Consider the following 15,569-nt stretch of genomic DNA (forward strand, 5'->3'; position numbering starts at 1 on the left):
TTTAATTTAATATGCAAGGAGAAGTGAGAAAAGGATACAAATTTGTTACTCACGTCGATTGGATTATTGTCCATGTAATAAAGGATTGGGAAATTAAAAAGCAATTTTGCTATAATTCTCAAATATAATAAGATCAATTGAATTTCAATGTAAAATCTATATATACATAATTTTTTTAATAGCAATTTTGCCTAATATGCCATACTTATCGACCATTATGCATATACTTCAAGAAAAAATTATAAAATGTTACTTTTTGATGATCTATTTCGCTCTTTTTGTGTTTTTTTTTAATTGTTTTTTTAAAAAATGTGATGGTTATGTATATTTAAATGAGTGTTAAAAAGTTTTATTTCATATACAGAGGTTTTAAAACGGAGAGCATGAGAAGATAGACATAATTGCAACAACATAAAATAAGCAAAAACCACACGAGTATGCGTCACACAATTATTAAAGGGGATGAATTAGAGAGGGGCAAAATATGAATGCGAGAAAAAGAGAAAAGGGCAATGGGAAGGTGGGAAAAGGAGGTTTGGTTGAGAGGTTCAAGGCAAATAGAGTGAGTGAGTGACAGAGTTTGCGACACGCTCGAGAGAGGAGGTAGGGCAAAGCAGAGGCACGTGTTGTCATCGTCTATTATACTGAGGAGAGGTTATGGTGTGTGTGTAATCTTTCTATGGGTTGACTTCTCGATGACCACCAGACCACAGCACGTGTCATGGTCTTGGTGATTCATGAGATTTCATTAGCTACACCAACACCCACACATGGCTTGTTGGCCCTTCTCTTTCCTGCGTTCCGTGGGTGATCATGGTTGATGGTCCTTGATGAGTTCACATCGTAGTTGTAGGACCTCTGTATTGTTCATCGTCAATAGCTTTTTACCTATGCTCCTTTTTTTTTTTACCCTTCTTTTTCTTTATCCTTTTTCCCATTTCCCATCAATTTTAGATATTTTATAAATATAGACTTAATAAATAATAATGTAGACAAATCCAACATTATTATACAAATTCAATGACTCTTTGTTGGAAATGGATAGATAATATCACATCTCTTTCAAGAAAAAAAGAAGTCGTAATTTCAATGATAGAATTGCTTTCCCTTTTGAGAAAGCTAAGCTATATGGATAACTAGATGAGTATAAGTTGACCAAAAAATAATAAAAAAAAAAAATCAGCAGTTTTAGATGAGGAGGAGGAGAAGAAGAAGAAGAAGAAGAAGATAAGCACAAGCACGAGAAGTGGGGGTGTGCCAACTTTCATCTTCATGCTTTATGTAGTAAAAAGTAGAACTTAGGCTAATCTCAGTTTGCTTCTCAGGCGTGGGTTTTGTTGTGTGGAGTTCTGTAGAGGTCAACATCATTTTCACTTTAAGTTGAAAATCAAATATATGAAGGAGACCTACCTTTTTCTTTTTCTAAAAAATTAATTAATTACTCTCTTAATCTTTAATAATACATTAAAATTTAAATTCAATAAAAATGTCTATATTTTTAATTTAAATTTATTATAATTATAATTAAAAAAAATTAATAATAAATTATAATATAATTCTTAAAATTTTATATTATTAATAAAATATATAATCTTTTAATTTAAATTTTATATTAAAATTAAATATATTTATATTTATAGCATGTAATATTAAATATATTATATTAAATAAATATTGATTACAAATAAATTGCTATCACAGAAGACATTGAATGTTTATATCCAATCTTATAAATTATGTATATATTTTTAATATTTACAAAACTTTATTTTCTATATATATTCTAAATAAAATATTATATTTTTTAAATTATGAAGTTTTATTTTTTATATTTTAACTTTTTATTAATAATTTATGATATTATATAAAGTGGGAATAGAGTAAATAATTTAGATTAATAAAAATTGATGTTATTGTAATAAAAAATGTATTTAAATATTATTTTATTAATTAAATAGAAATTTAAAAATTATATTATAATTCATTATTAATTTTTTTAATTTAAATTAACTATTTTAATTATAATTATGATAAATTAAAAAGATTTGACTTTATTATTTAAAATTTAAATTTTTTATTATAAATATAAATTATCACAAATATTTTTTTTTCTATAGCTTTTTTAAAATTAAAATATTAGACATAAATTATTTTTATTCCAAACTCACATTTAACATTAAAAGTGAAAGTATTTTAGATATTTTACACTTTTACAATGACTAAAATTGACGGAGCACATATTTTAATAATTTTTCAAAATTATAATTATATTTTAATATATTTTAAAAATAAAAATTTATTTATTTATTTTTTATAAAATAGAAATTAAATAATAAATTTTACCTTCTTATATATGCATTTACATTATGATCAAAACTACTAGAATAATTTTTTAATTCCTTCCGTCCTCATGGAAAATATGACTCAAAATGTGAATTTTTTAGAATATTATAAATTATTTATTCTTCACTTTATTATTATTATTATTATTATTATGTGATGTGATTATTAGTGGACAGCATTTATTTGATTTCACTAAAAAATTCTAAAATAAATCCACTGTTGAAAATTTATAAAAATTTATTTTATTATTTTTATAATCCATTTTGATATTTAAACCTGATGCTGTTGTTAATATTTACTTTTGTTTTGAAAGCATTTAATAATTATGAAATTTATTATCATGTAACTTTAAAAAATGTAAGTAATTTAATAATGGGACTCATGTAAATTTGTAGAATGGAGGGTGGGCCAAGTGATGGACTCAATCTCTATTAACCCAATAATTAGTATTTTTATGCTAATTGTGATCTTACACTTTCGAAACCCAATAACTATTAGCCTGTATGACATGAAATGCTTAAGCCCATAGTTCCAAACATGCGAGACCTTGAATTGGTTTTGCATATAAAATGGCTTTGATTTGTTGAAGGGATCAATCTCTCATGTACAGTCTACAAACTTGAGATTACTTTCTTTTAATCTTTAGTCTGCTATAATTTAGGATGGCAACGTCTATTCCACTAGTCAAGAAGCTGCAACACATCTCTTAAGTTTAAATTAGTTTTATACAATAAGGAAACCTCCATTCTTAAATTTTCAAGGTTTCCTAAATTTATCACGTTAAATTCTAGTACTAATCAGACTTCTGGTTTTTTCTCATATGGTTCAGATCTCTTCTCCCAGAACTTGTACCGCAGAGATCTGAGCTCCAGCATCTTCTCCACCTCCTCAATTGGTAGCCCCTTTGTTTCAGGCACATACACAAGGACAAACAACAAAGCTACTACAGATATAACCCCAAATATTAGGAATGTCCAGGAAGTCCCAATAGCCTGTGTCAATGACAGAAAAGACTGGGCAACTATGAGATTTGAGACCCAGTTTGCTGTGGCAGCTATTCCTCCACAAACCCCTCTGAACCTTAAAGGGTAGATCTCAGAGTTCACAATCCATGGCACAGTACCCATTCCAGGGGAGAAGAAGATGATGTAGAGTGCCAAACCAATTAATGCAACCCACCCATATTTGCTAGGACATCCCCTTGTGTACCATTCCCTGTGATCTCCATGGCAAAGATCCTTCACTGTGTCATTTGATATCAAGCATACTCCAGGCAGTAGCTGCAAGGAAATGAGAGAATCATGGCTACGAATAAAGGCAGTGACGACGATGCTGTTGGTTAGGATTTATGATAAGCGTTTTTTACCTTATCAGAAGCTGAAGCACAAAACCCACAATCCGGATGTGTGGCCTTCAAGCAATCCATGCAGTCCCAAGCAGCATTGGTGGCTAAACTGTAATCAGGGCAGGTATAGTTTCCGTAGCGGCCTTCAGCAGCTTTAACAAGTGGTGAGTGAGTTGTAGTCTCATGGAAGATTCCTGATAGAAGACCAAGAGACAGTATGACACCAACCAAACTGAAGATGAGAAGCTTCTTCCTTCCAGTCCTGTCAATGAAGTATATGCTCACAATAGAGCCCAACGCATTGAGGCCAGAAGTGATAAGTGAAAGCAGCAGAGCAGTTTGGTTAGAAGCAAAACCAGCCAACTGAACTATGGTGGGACTATAGTACATAACTGTGTTAATTCCCACAAACTGCTGAAAAACCTGAAGGCCAACACCAGCAATTAGTCCTCTTCTTACAGTTCTGGTTTTGCATAGTTTGATGAGGTTAATCTTCTCAGAACTTCCTTCTTCATCAATTTCTTTTTCGACCGAGGTCTTAAGGTCCCGGATTTCTGTTTCTACTTCATCAGCTGGATATATTTTCCTCAGTATGGCTTTAGCTTCTTCTTCCCTTCCCTGTCACATAAAAATTATAGACCTTGTAAGTATAAAGTTGGCTAGCAACGCACCAGATGAAGAGTGTATGAGAGGACTTTACCTTCCGGTATAGCCAGCGAGGCGATTCTGGGAGCATTAGCATGAGAATGAACTGAAGAAGAGCTGGAACTCCTGCAACGCCAAGCATCCACCGCCATGTCCCAGGTGCCTAGATCAAAACGAAAATCTTCAGTTAAATAGCCTTGAAATGGACTAATTCAGAAGCTTCAGGTTTTAGAAACTTTGCTATTGTTTACCTCTGTAAAGGCCAAGTTGATGAGATACGAAAGAAACTGGCCACCAGTGATGAGAAATCCATTGGTGCTAACAAGGGCACCTCTGATTTTTGCAGGAGAAGCCTCTGAAATGTAAAGAGGAGCTGTCATTGATGCCATTCCAACGCCAAGTCCAACGAAAACTCGACCGACGATGAGAAGAGCTGGGCCAGGAGAAGCAGCCATGACTACAGCTCCAATGAAGAACAGGAAATCTGCAATAAGGATTGCACTTCTTCTTCCATACCGATCATTTAACCATCCACCAATTGCTGCTCCTATTATTGCTCCGGCAACTGCCATACTCACAATGCTCTCCTATTTATGTTTCATCAATGAACAATTTGCACACAGGATTAATTGCTAAGAAGCATACAATGGCATGCTTAGTGTTTTATTTGATTTACTTGATATTTTTCACTGCAATATTTGGATCAAGATCAGTGAGACTCTGTTGCAGCTAATTGCATAAACCTTTAAACTTTAATTTTGATTTTTCTAACTGAAGCAGCTAATAGCAAATTTGCTATGAACTTTACAAGAATTGGAAATCCCATTTGCCAGCAGCTTCATTTTGAAAACAATCACTTTCAACAAAAGAAATCTTCCAAAATGAAAAGTTTTCAAGTTAAAGAAATTGAATTCTTTCTTTCTAAACAAAATCTTTTCTTTCTCCATCTTTGTTTTTGGGAATAAAAGGAGGTTAATGGATGAAGAGAGGGACGTTTACTAAACTGGCTGATGCAACTTCTATCAATGATCTCCACCCAATTTATTGAAATGTTTGATGTTGTAATTGAAACTATTATTTTACATTTAACATATCTTTATTCAAAGAAAACCTTCAAAGTAATAATTTTCTTTTCAAATCTTTCTTCCTAATTACATTTAAAACCATGTTTTTTGAAAAAGTAAATTTCAATCACAATCTTAAATAAATTATCAATTTATTTCCAATGAAGCCCAAGTAGGCAACTCCAGAAACTTAATTATCAGTCCTGCTTGGAAACTTGTCTGATTTGTTTTGGATCTGTTGAAAGTGCCGTTGTGAAAATTAGAACAAAATCCTCTTAAAAAACAACTAATGAACTTTTAAGGTTAATAGCTTAATATATGCACAGGACCAACTGAAAGATAATGTTATGAAGCTCAGCTATGAGCTATCCAACAAAATCCAGCTTTTCTAGATTGATTTCACAGAAACATAATATAGTCCCAAAATCTATGATGTTGGTGAAGGTCTGAAAAGCAAAAAATAAAAAAAAAAAAAAAGGGAAGAAAAAGACCAAAGAGGATGAGGAGGGCCACCTTTTTGGTGGATCAGACCTTCATATATTTTAAAATTAAAATAGAAAAGATAACGAATTGCATGTGAAGAGAGAGAATTTATTCAGTAAAAAGGTAATTTCTATGAAGAATATTTAGTGGAAAGTATTAATATGTGGAAAATTAAATAAAAATTGAAAATAAAATTCACGTTTTATTCAAGAAATTAACTACCACTAACTTACTTATTCTTTTTATTTTATCCAATTTTTTCAAGTGTTGATAATTCATTGGTTTGCCAATTCAATCATAATTTTCCTTTCATATGAAATTAAGCAGAGAGAGAGAGAGAGACAAAAAACCTGTAGAACAGTTTTCCTGTCCACTGACTTAAAGTCATCTCTAATATAAAGAAGGGCACCAGAAATGACTCCTGTAATAAAATATTACACAAAAAGCATATCCTGTCTTAATAAAAATTCAAGAACATGTGAACGTACAATTGTCCATATCCATAGAGTAAAATTCAGAGAGAGAGAGAGAGAGAGACCTGTGTCATAGCCGAAGAGAAGGCCACCAATGCCAGCAGAAAAAGCAAGGCGAAGAACATAAGGATTCTTCCAAGTTAGAGAGAAACAATCTCTAAAAGCAGAGGCATCTGTGCCTGCATGTATCCCTCCTTCCATTTTCTTCAACCAAAAACAACAACCAGCCCTCTTTAATTACTTGCTCTTACTCTCGCCGACCAGTTCCCACCACACGCAGAAAGACAAACACAAGCAATGATACATATATAAATATACACACACAGAAAAAGAAAGAGACAAAACGAGAGAGGCGTATGTGTTTGGGTAATTTTCCTGGAAAATGACAAAGCAGAGAGAAAATCTGAGATGGGGTGTTTGGAGGGTGGAGTAGGGGTAAGAGGGGTTAGGAGATATATATTGGGAGCATCTGGCCGAAGTCCAAAGTCTTGACAACTTTGTCGTTTGCTGAGTCCGCTTCTTCACTCATAAATAACTTGGCTTTTTCAGCATTAAAAGAATAAATTAAAATATTCATAGATTTCTATTTTCCAGCTCTATCAATTCAGCAGCAAAATATAAATAGAAAATTCTGGGCTTCTTAATTTCCAATAATAAAAAAAATATTCATAATGAATACAAAATTAGTCTTTACGAGTCCTAATTAAAAAAATTTATCCATCCAATATAATAATTGCAATGCCTTTCAGTTAAGTGATAATTAATGTGAATGATGTCAGCTCTTCCATCTAATTACTGCATTATTCATTAAACCAATATTATTATTAACTTAATATTATTTTTTTAATTCAATAATTATATATAAATTTTTAAAAATTGATTGTTTTTTTTAAAGTTAAAAAGAAAAATCAGCTATATGAACTGATATATTTGTAATTGATTAAATGGTTTTCTGTCAGAATGGTTAAAACAGTAAAACCTAATTCAGTTACAACGCTTACGGCACTTGTTTCACCATCTGTCGATTGTCACGGCTTGCAATGCTCTCATCTCATGTATGTTCCCCGGCGAAACCGTAGCTTCAATTATTTACTTCTCCTTTTGATATCATTTATTTTATAAAAATAAATAAATGAATTTTTATAAAATTAAAAAATATTTTTTAAATTAAAAAAATTAAATTTTAATTTTAACATAATTCAAATGATTTAATTGTTTTATTAAACACCAATTGGATAAACGCTTTTTTCTTCTTTAATTTTATTTACCATAGTATTTAATTTTTTTGATATAGAAGATTAAATTGACGATTTTTTATTTTAAATTTTTTCTATTACAAGATGCGTTTGAACCTATAAAATAATTAAAAGAAAAATGAAAAGTTATTGGAATATTAAAGAGCAATCATGAAGAGAAAATACATCATTCAGGATTTAGTCCTTTTCATAATTTTTTTATTCAATTGGAGACTTAAACATGAATTTCTTAGATGAGAAATACACTCTGCAATTTTTATCTATTAAATTTAATCAAATTAAGATTGAATCAAAATTATCATACACTTCCAATTCCTTTAAACACAGTTAGAAACAGGGTAATCTTTTTAAAAATATATTTTTTTACATTATCTTTTAATATGAACATTAGATATTGAATTTCAGATTTAAAAAAGATTAGGCTGACCATAAAATTTTCCACATAGAAAAAGTCCATGAATGATGGCCACAACTTTTTTTAACTTTGTTCTCTTTTTAATTTAAGAGACACCTGTTCATCACCCTTTGGTTCCTGAAGTCCCAATCTAATTATGAAATCATTTTATAAAATATACAAAATTTATGAAATAAATATTTGACTGTTAAATTACTGAAATAGATTAAATTATGATTGCTTTGCAGTTCATTGTATTAATACTAATTTGCATTTATGTAAAAAACTCTTCATTATCTTTTATTTTTTCTTTCAATGAAAAAGAAAGCAGGGAGAAAAGAAAAAGGCCGAAATCCAGTTGGACTGAACAAGTGTGATAAGATAAGGTAGAACAGTAACAGTCAAATTATGACTTTGAAAATTTGGTTATATTACAAGTTATGAATTAAAAATTATAATAAAAAATTGAGAATTTATTTATTCTAAAGAAACATGACACCATGAAGAGTCTAATTTCAAAGCTATACTAAAAATTATTGAAATTGATATACATATTGCACTAAATGGAGGTTTTTGGCATGAGGGATATTTCTGAACAATACTGTCTGTCCGGGGCTTGCTACCTACCTACCTACCAAGGGGAAAGGGTGCTGATTCTCCATTTCCTTTCATATTAAAAAATCTCACTTGGAGATGTTTCCAAATTCAACACTTGTAAGCTGAAATACATACCCCACTGGAGAAAATTGGGAGATGTCATATCATTTGGGTGAGTGGTGGTGGTGGTGATAAAAGAAATCTACAATTCAAACAAGCTACATGAATTCTATTCTTACTTTGATACATCTATAAGAATTTCAATGACAAATTCTATTACAACACGTGTTTCTTTCAGTGAATGTTGATAATTTTGGTACAAAAGCAAATAATCGACTTACTCTTTCTGCATAAATACACCATCCCAGTTTTCAGCCCACGAGTAATTTTTATATACAAACGCTCCGCCAATAAACAAATGACATTAGCTGTGGTTAAGAATTCACAAAAAAAAAGGTATTTTTTATAGTTTAATATGAAAATTAACCTGGGTTTTAACTTTTGAGATTGAGATTGATCATCTTCATAGTGGGCTCCTTCTTGAACTTTATTATTATAGAACAATAACAGATCATATGAAAGAAGCCAAACCCAGATTCTCTTCAATCCATCTTTTAAATAAAGTTGATGGAAAGTTTTGGCGTCACCGTGAGACTTACGAAGGAGACCAAAATCCTTCTTTAATGCTGAGCTCCTCTCTTTCTCTTTGGCCCCATATGGTGTTTGCCAATTAATTATTTTTTAAAAAAAAATAGAGACGCATCAATGATGACAACAGATAATAAAACCAATAACAATTGACCACCTATTGAATTCTTCTTTACTTTTCCCTTAGACATCAATAAATTAATTAAAAAGAAAAAGAAGCTTTAATTTCCCTTGTGCCTCAATATCTCATTATTGATCAGGCAGGTCAGAGTTTGATGAGCAAGGCATGCACATAAAATACTAAATGGGTCAAACTCTCTAGTTTGATTACGTTATGATAACAAGAAAAATATAACTCACTCGAGACCACGATACGTATGTATTGTTATAATATTTAAATTTGATTAAATTTGAGTGATCAATTAGAAAAATAAAAAAATATTAATTTTCATTTAAGAGGACACGAAAATAATAAAAAATTAAAAATTTTAATATTTTAATTTTTAAAACTCGAACTCTTCGAAAGTTCATATAAAATTTTTAAATGCACACGTCTCGACCACCTTAATTTAAGGTGTATTAGAGTAGAGTATAATTTTAATCGATTAAATATTAAATGAACAAATTATTTATTATTAATGAACTGACTTAAATATAATTATTTAATTTTAAGAGACATTTATAGGTGTATTTTATATTAAAATCTAATATATAAATCTCATCTGCTCATAAAAGAGAATTTTCATCTTATCTTCTTCAATTTCATAACTCTTTATGCAATTTCCTAACGTTAAACCTTAAAACATCCCAAATACTTAAGTCTCAAAGCTATTACTCCCCTTATTTATTGTGCCCATTCAATATTACCCAATCTTACTTGTACTATTCAATAGTTTCATATAAACTACATGTGATGAATCTATAGGTTATTCTGATATATTATTTTTCTTAAGTCCTAAGTAATTATATGTTAGCTTTAAGAGAACTAAAATGTCCATGATTCTTCGATTGATCCATTTGTAAAAGCTGTAAAGAAAATGTATTTTAAAGGGTTTTCGTGTTTTAAATCTGAAATATGTTATTAGTATTTATTTTATGAAATGAATTTCAATCGATTACATTATTGATCTGTTCGATTTACGTTGTAAACTTAGTCTAGTATCTCCTCCAGATGTCCTAGAAAACTGAACCAACTTGATTACGTGTAGACAAGTTTGATGATATATGATGATGAGCAGCAACATTTGGAATCGAAGATTTGATGAGATGGAAATGTAATGCCCCAACTTCTATTGGCAAAGGCAGTTCAAATTTGGTCTCTTTCATTGATTTTCTTCAGCACGTGAAGATGTGAAAGCGATGTGAAACAGACATACCTTATTCACAGTTCTTATGGGAGTGCTCACTGCCTTTCATTTTGTTCTACATTTATCTTTAATAGAGTTGTTTTTAGTGTTTTTTTATGAGTATTGTAGAAACAATTGAGATGGCACTTTCATGCATTTTTAAAATTGTGGGTGTTAAATTTAAATCAAGTCTAATTTACCCAAAAGCTAATTTAAAAGGAGAGTATCTGTAGCTCATATAAGAGACACGTTATCTCTTTTTACGACCAATGCGAGGTTTCAACAATGAATTTCCATTAGACATGTGAACGTGAAATATAATGGATTGACTCATTGGAATTTTTATTTTCAACAAATATATAATGCTTCCTCGGAAAATGAAAGCTGCATTATAAGACATTGAAGAGGAAATGATTGAAATAGGTTTTATTTTCCAGTACATTATCAAGTTTCTTTATTAATTCGTACACCCAAATTTGACACATGATTTGAGCTGATCATGTTTGTATTCAAAGAATTCAGGTTCACTCTCTCCATCTCCAAAGAAAAATAATCCAATTTGATTTTTAGATTTTATTTAATTTTAAAAAATTAATTAATATTTCGTACGGTAATTATTTTTAATTTTATACAATTTTTATAAAAAATTATCAAATTTTCGATGTTTGGTTACAATATTAAAAAAAAAATGATGTTAATACAATTACGGATATATGAAAAATTTATTAGTTTCCCTAACTTTCTCAAAAGATAAAAAGATTGCTTTTTCTTTATAAAAGAAAGACTTTGCTTTTTGATTTAAAAAAAAAAAAAAAATTTCATGAAACAAGTGAATATTATAGAAATATCCCAATTTTAAATTCTGTTGATCAAGATGGGAGAATTATTCTTTCTTTATATCTCATTTAATAATTAAAATATAAATGGAGAAATTAAAAAAAAAAATGTTAAATTTTCATAAACTTGTGAGTATGAAAGAAGTGCTTGTTTTACTTGTGATCCTTTGCCTTTTCCAGTCAAGAAAATTGTCAGAGAAGCTGTAGAAGGCATGTTTTATTACCATATGCAGCAATTATAACTAAAACTTCTCAATGTCCAAATAAATAATAAACAATTCCAAGCTTACTCCTTTTTTCAACTAACCACCAATACAACAATACTTCTACAAGATTCTGGACAATTCTAAAGCTGAAAAAAAAGCCATTTTGAACTTTGCTTTTGCTACAAGAAAAATGATTACTTCTCCCACTTTGCTTTTGCTAAAGGCTCAAAGCAAAGATCCTCATAGAATAAGTTAGCCTTCATTTCATGACCACTCCTTATCACAAATCAAGTGAATCTAGTGGAAATTTAAAACCCAATGACATTGTGAACTTTTACTACACACAAAATTCAAAAGAAAAATAGATGAAAATGACAAAAAAAAATATAAAAAATAAAGAAAAAGTCATGTGAGTTTTTCTCGGTCTATGTGGAAATTATCCCATTCAATAGTTTTAGCCCATTTGAATGTGGGCTATGCAGAGCCCATCGTTTGCATGCATGCAGCGAAACCCATCAAATTCTTCCCTTAAAAGTAAAGTTTGTCCGGGTCAGTTTCCGATATTAATGCATAGCCAAAGACCGAGAAAAGATTCCGACACAAAAACAACATTCGATGATTGATCACTTTGATGTCCTCTGTTAGACATCACAAACATAATTCTGCTGCAAATTAACAAATTCCAACTCTACAGATAGAAAACACTAATGGGAACCGTTTCTCCTATCCAATTTCACCTTCATCACCCAAAACCAAAAGAAAATAACCAACCATATATCTTTAACCTTGAACCACAACATTATTGATCACTACCCTTTCTTGTAATGATGGAGACAGAGCTTCAAACCCAGAAAAAATTACAATGGACAAATCTGAAAAATTCACCAGACATTGTAGATAATGAAGAAGAACATAGATACACAAGTTTGAAAGACATCATTGTGAATTCACCTCCAACTTCTGCATTAAGTTGTGAAGCATATGATTTCAACCCGTCAAATATTATGATTAGCAATCTTCTGGTGAAGCATGCAGCTTCAGTTTACTTACAATCAACTGCAATTCTTATAAGCAGAAACCAAAACTGGTTCGTGAGATTCTGGGAAAATTTAAAGAACAGGATTGCATCAGTTTCCTGCTGGCGTTTTTGCCATGTTTGTGATCCTTTACGAGCTTTGATTTGGCCTCTACACCATTTTGTTCGGTACACAGTAGGAGATGCTTTTAACAGGCTGCTGATTCGGATGTAATTAATATTAATCACGAGTTTTATTTGCCCTTCACAACCCTATATAACTTAATTTTTTCCTGATAATTTACTATGTAAACTCTCTTGTTTAATGTGTATCTTATGCATATACGGCAAATTCTATACTACAAATTATGTGTATTTGTATCTTTACTCACATAATATTAGTTATTGTTTAAATTATGCAGTATTAGACCTACTAAGCACATGCATGGAGGGTACTTAATAATCTTTCAAATAATTAATTTAAAATTAAAGATGAGAAATTGTGGAATGGGGAATTGGCAGGAGAATGAACCAATGAGCTAACTAGAGCCAAAGGTGAAGGTGAGATTAAAGATGATATGAGGCGTCAGGTTACCAGAAACAGGGAAAAGAGAAGAAAGCAACCGATTCTGACACAACATTGTTCAAACGACGGCGTTTCAGGCGCTCCTTGTCTGCTTGTCGGTTACCCTTTTTTCATCTATTTTTTTTTGGTTCTGAGACTTTCCCTGTATACCCAAAGCCCAAATTCAAAATATTTACTTGTTTTGGGCCTCTAGCTAGGCTACAACACAAGAGTATGCCTATCGTTCAAAGCCGTTGAAATCTCCGTACAAAAGGCTTACAGTCACGCGTTTCAACTTTCAACACCACAGTGTCCAGAGACTGTATGACTCAGGTTCTTGTTTTTTTTTTCTTCTTCTTTTTCTTTTGTTTCTTGTTGCTGCCTCAGGTTTTCTACATTAGCGTGACTTCTCGAATCCTTTTCTGTTGGGATTTGTATCCTTTATGCACTGAGGGCCTTTTTCTGTGCTGGGTTGGGTACGCACTTTGCGTGGCTGCAGGGTTTAAAATGGTCCGACTCCAAGCTTCTTCTCACTATCTAACAAGTTCAACAATTTCTCTGTACGTCAAAGAAGCAAGGAGAGGGCATGCCTATGGCTATTAAAGCTGGATATGACTAACTAGGAGGTCTCTATCAGTACTTTTCCATAGAAATAATAATAATTTTTATAATTATTGAGATCAAACCCGTCAGAGTTTGCCGGGTACACTAGAGACGTCCCTTTCTCTTCATCTCTTTCTCAGGTTTAGTTTCTTTCGTTTCTCTACATGTTATATAAGGTTATGTTTATTGAACACTAACTAAGAAAGGCTCGCCACCTTGATCTTCACCATCCTGTTTCTAATTAGTTTTTGTCTGATTTACACTGATGCTCAGTACCCAAGTGATTAATACGATAAAGGACACTCTGTGTGTCACTATTTTTGTGATATTTTTTACTTCAAGTGATCCCTACAAAACCCTCCATTTTCTCTTTGTTTCGTGACCGACCTTTGTCTCTGGCTACTTTGACCACTTAACCCTACACATCAGAAATCCGAGAAACTATCAGTAGCAAACAAAACTTCTCCTCTTCTCTCTCACTCTCACTCTCAGTCTTTATATTTCTTTGTTTCTTTTGCTCTCACTAAACTAATATCTTTTGCTCACTATAAGGTTTGTATTGTTCAACGAGAAATATGCAGGTGGCGAAGAAAACTTCGGGACTCCGAATGGCTAGCAGTGTAGCAATCAACAGCGAGCCTCCAACATCAAAAGCAATGAACCAGTTCGACAACCCATACGAGATAGTGAGGCATCTGGCTTCAAGTAATGCGGTGGTGTTATTCAGTATGAGCGGCTGCTGCATGTGCACCGTGGCAAAGCGTCTCCTCTTTGGCCTCGGCGTTGGCCCTACTATCATAGAGTTGGACCACCACTCCGCTGGTGCTGACATCCAGGCCGTCCTCTTCCAGCTTGCATCGGACGGGCAGCAGCCAGTCCCGGCCATCTTTGTTGGTGGCAAGTTTCTGGGCGGCATTGAGACGCTTATGGCTTGTCATATCAACGGCACACTGGTGCCTCTTCTCAAGGATGCCGGTGCTCTTTGGCTCTAAAATCTAATCTTGATTAGCGGATATATGTCAGTTAATTCTTCTCGTCTAACATGATTAGGGTTGTACAGAGTGGAGGACAAGGTGACACGACCCTCTCGTTCTGGCTAAAATACTATTTATGCTTGTTCTAACATTATGTTAATTATGATATATATAAATATGCGAAGTTGTATCTTGCCGGAATTTAGATATGGTAGCCGGCGGCAGAATGAAAATTTAGGATGTGGAATTTAAAAAGAAAAAAAATCATTGAAAAATATGATGATGTTACGTCATGTTGCGTATTCAAAGTTGACTAACTGTATCTTCAAATGAATTTTCTTATACATGGGTGAAGTGGTAGCTCTTATTTTTTGCATCTTGCATGCATTGAACGATAAAGATATCTAAAAAAATAATAAAGTGGCTCAAAAATATGATTAAAAATCTTAAAATTCAAAACAATTTACATTTTTCTTTCTAAATTTGTGTTTTTTTTTTTTTTCCAAAACCATCTGGTAGTATTTGAAACCATTGGTCCAAATAACTCAAATTTAGACAGAATAGTTTAATTGACAGATAAAATGTTTAGATTTTAAAAATGTTTTATATTAAAGATTTAGCGGTGGAATTGGAGAGAATTTATAATTAAAAAAATAAAAATATAGTAAGTCTCCCTTATTACTGACTATATTATAAATTTCATTATATTTTTAATTTTTCATAAATGACATTATTATACTCTAATTTTTAGTGACTTGTAATAAGAGGATAATTAT

General features: G+C 31.6%; 2 protein-coding genes across 2 annotated transcripts; one reads left to right on the plus strand and one right to left on the minus strand.

The window, feature by feature from the left end:
• Nucleotides 1–2,972: 2,972 nt before the first annotated feature.
• On the minus strand, nt 2,973–6,849 carry LOC110602234 (probable inositol transporter 2). The gene is made up of 6 exons (XM_021739698.2): nt 6,419–6,849; nt 6,231–6,301; nt 4,585–4,920; nt 4,389–4,496; nt 3,710–4,306; nt 2,973–3,623 (listed from the first exon to the last, which is right to left on the minus strand). The coding sequence occupies exons 1-6, from the start codon at nt 6,552–6,554 to the stop codon at nt 3,141–3,143; spliced, it is 1,731 nt and encodes a 576-aa protein (XP_021595390.1). The 5' UTR covers nt 6,555–6,849; the 3' UTR covers nt 2,973–3,140.
• A 7,190-nt stretch (nt 6,850–14,039) lies between these two features.
• On the plus strand, nt 14,040–15,034 carry LOC110600791 (glutaredoxin-C9). The gene has a single exon (XM_021737662.1). It carries the CDS (start codon nt 14,395–14,397, stop codon nt 14,809–14,811), a length of 417 nt encoding a protein of 138 aa, XP_021593354.1. The 5' UTR covers nt 14,040–14,394; the 3' UTR covers nt 14,812–15,034.
• The last annotated feature ends 535 nt before the right edge of the window (nt 15,035–15,569 follow it).

Source organism: Manihot esculenta, chromosome 15 (genome assembly GCF_001659605.2).
Source record: "Manihot esculenta cultivar AM560-2 chromosome 15, M.esculenta_v8, whole genome shotgun sequence".
In the NCBI taxonomy this organism is placed as follows: Eukaryota; Viridiplantae; Streptophyta; class Magnoliopsida; order Malpighiales; family Euphorbiaceae; genus Manihot; species Manihot esculenta.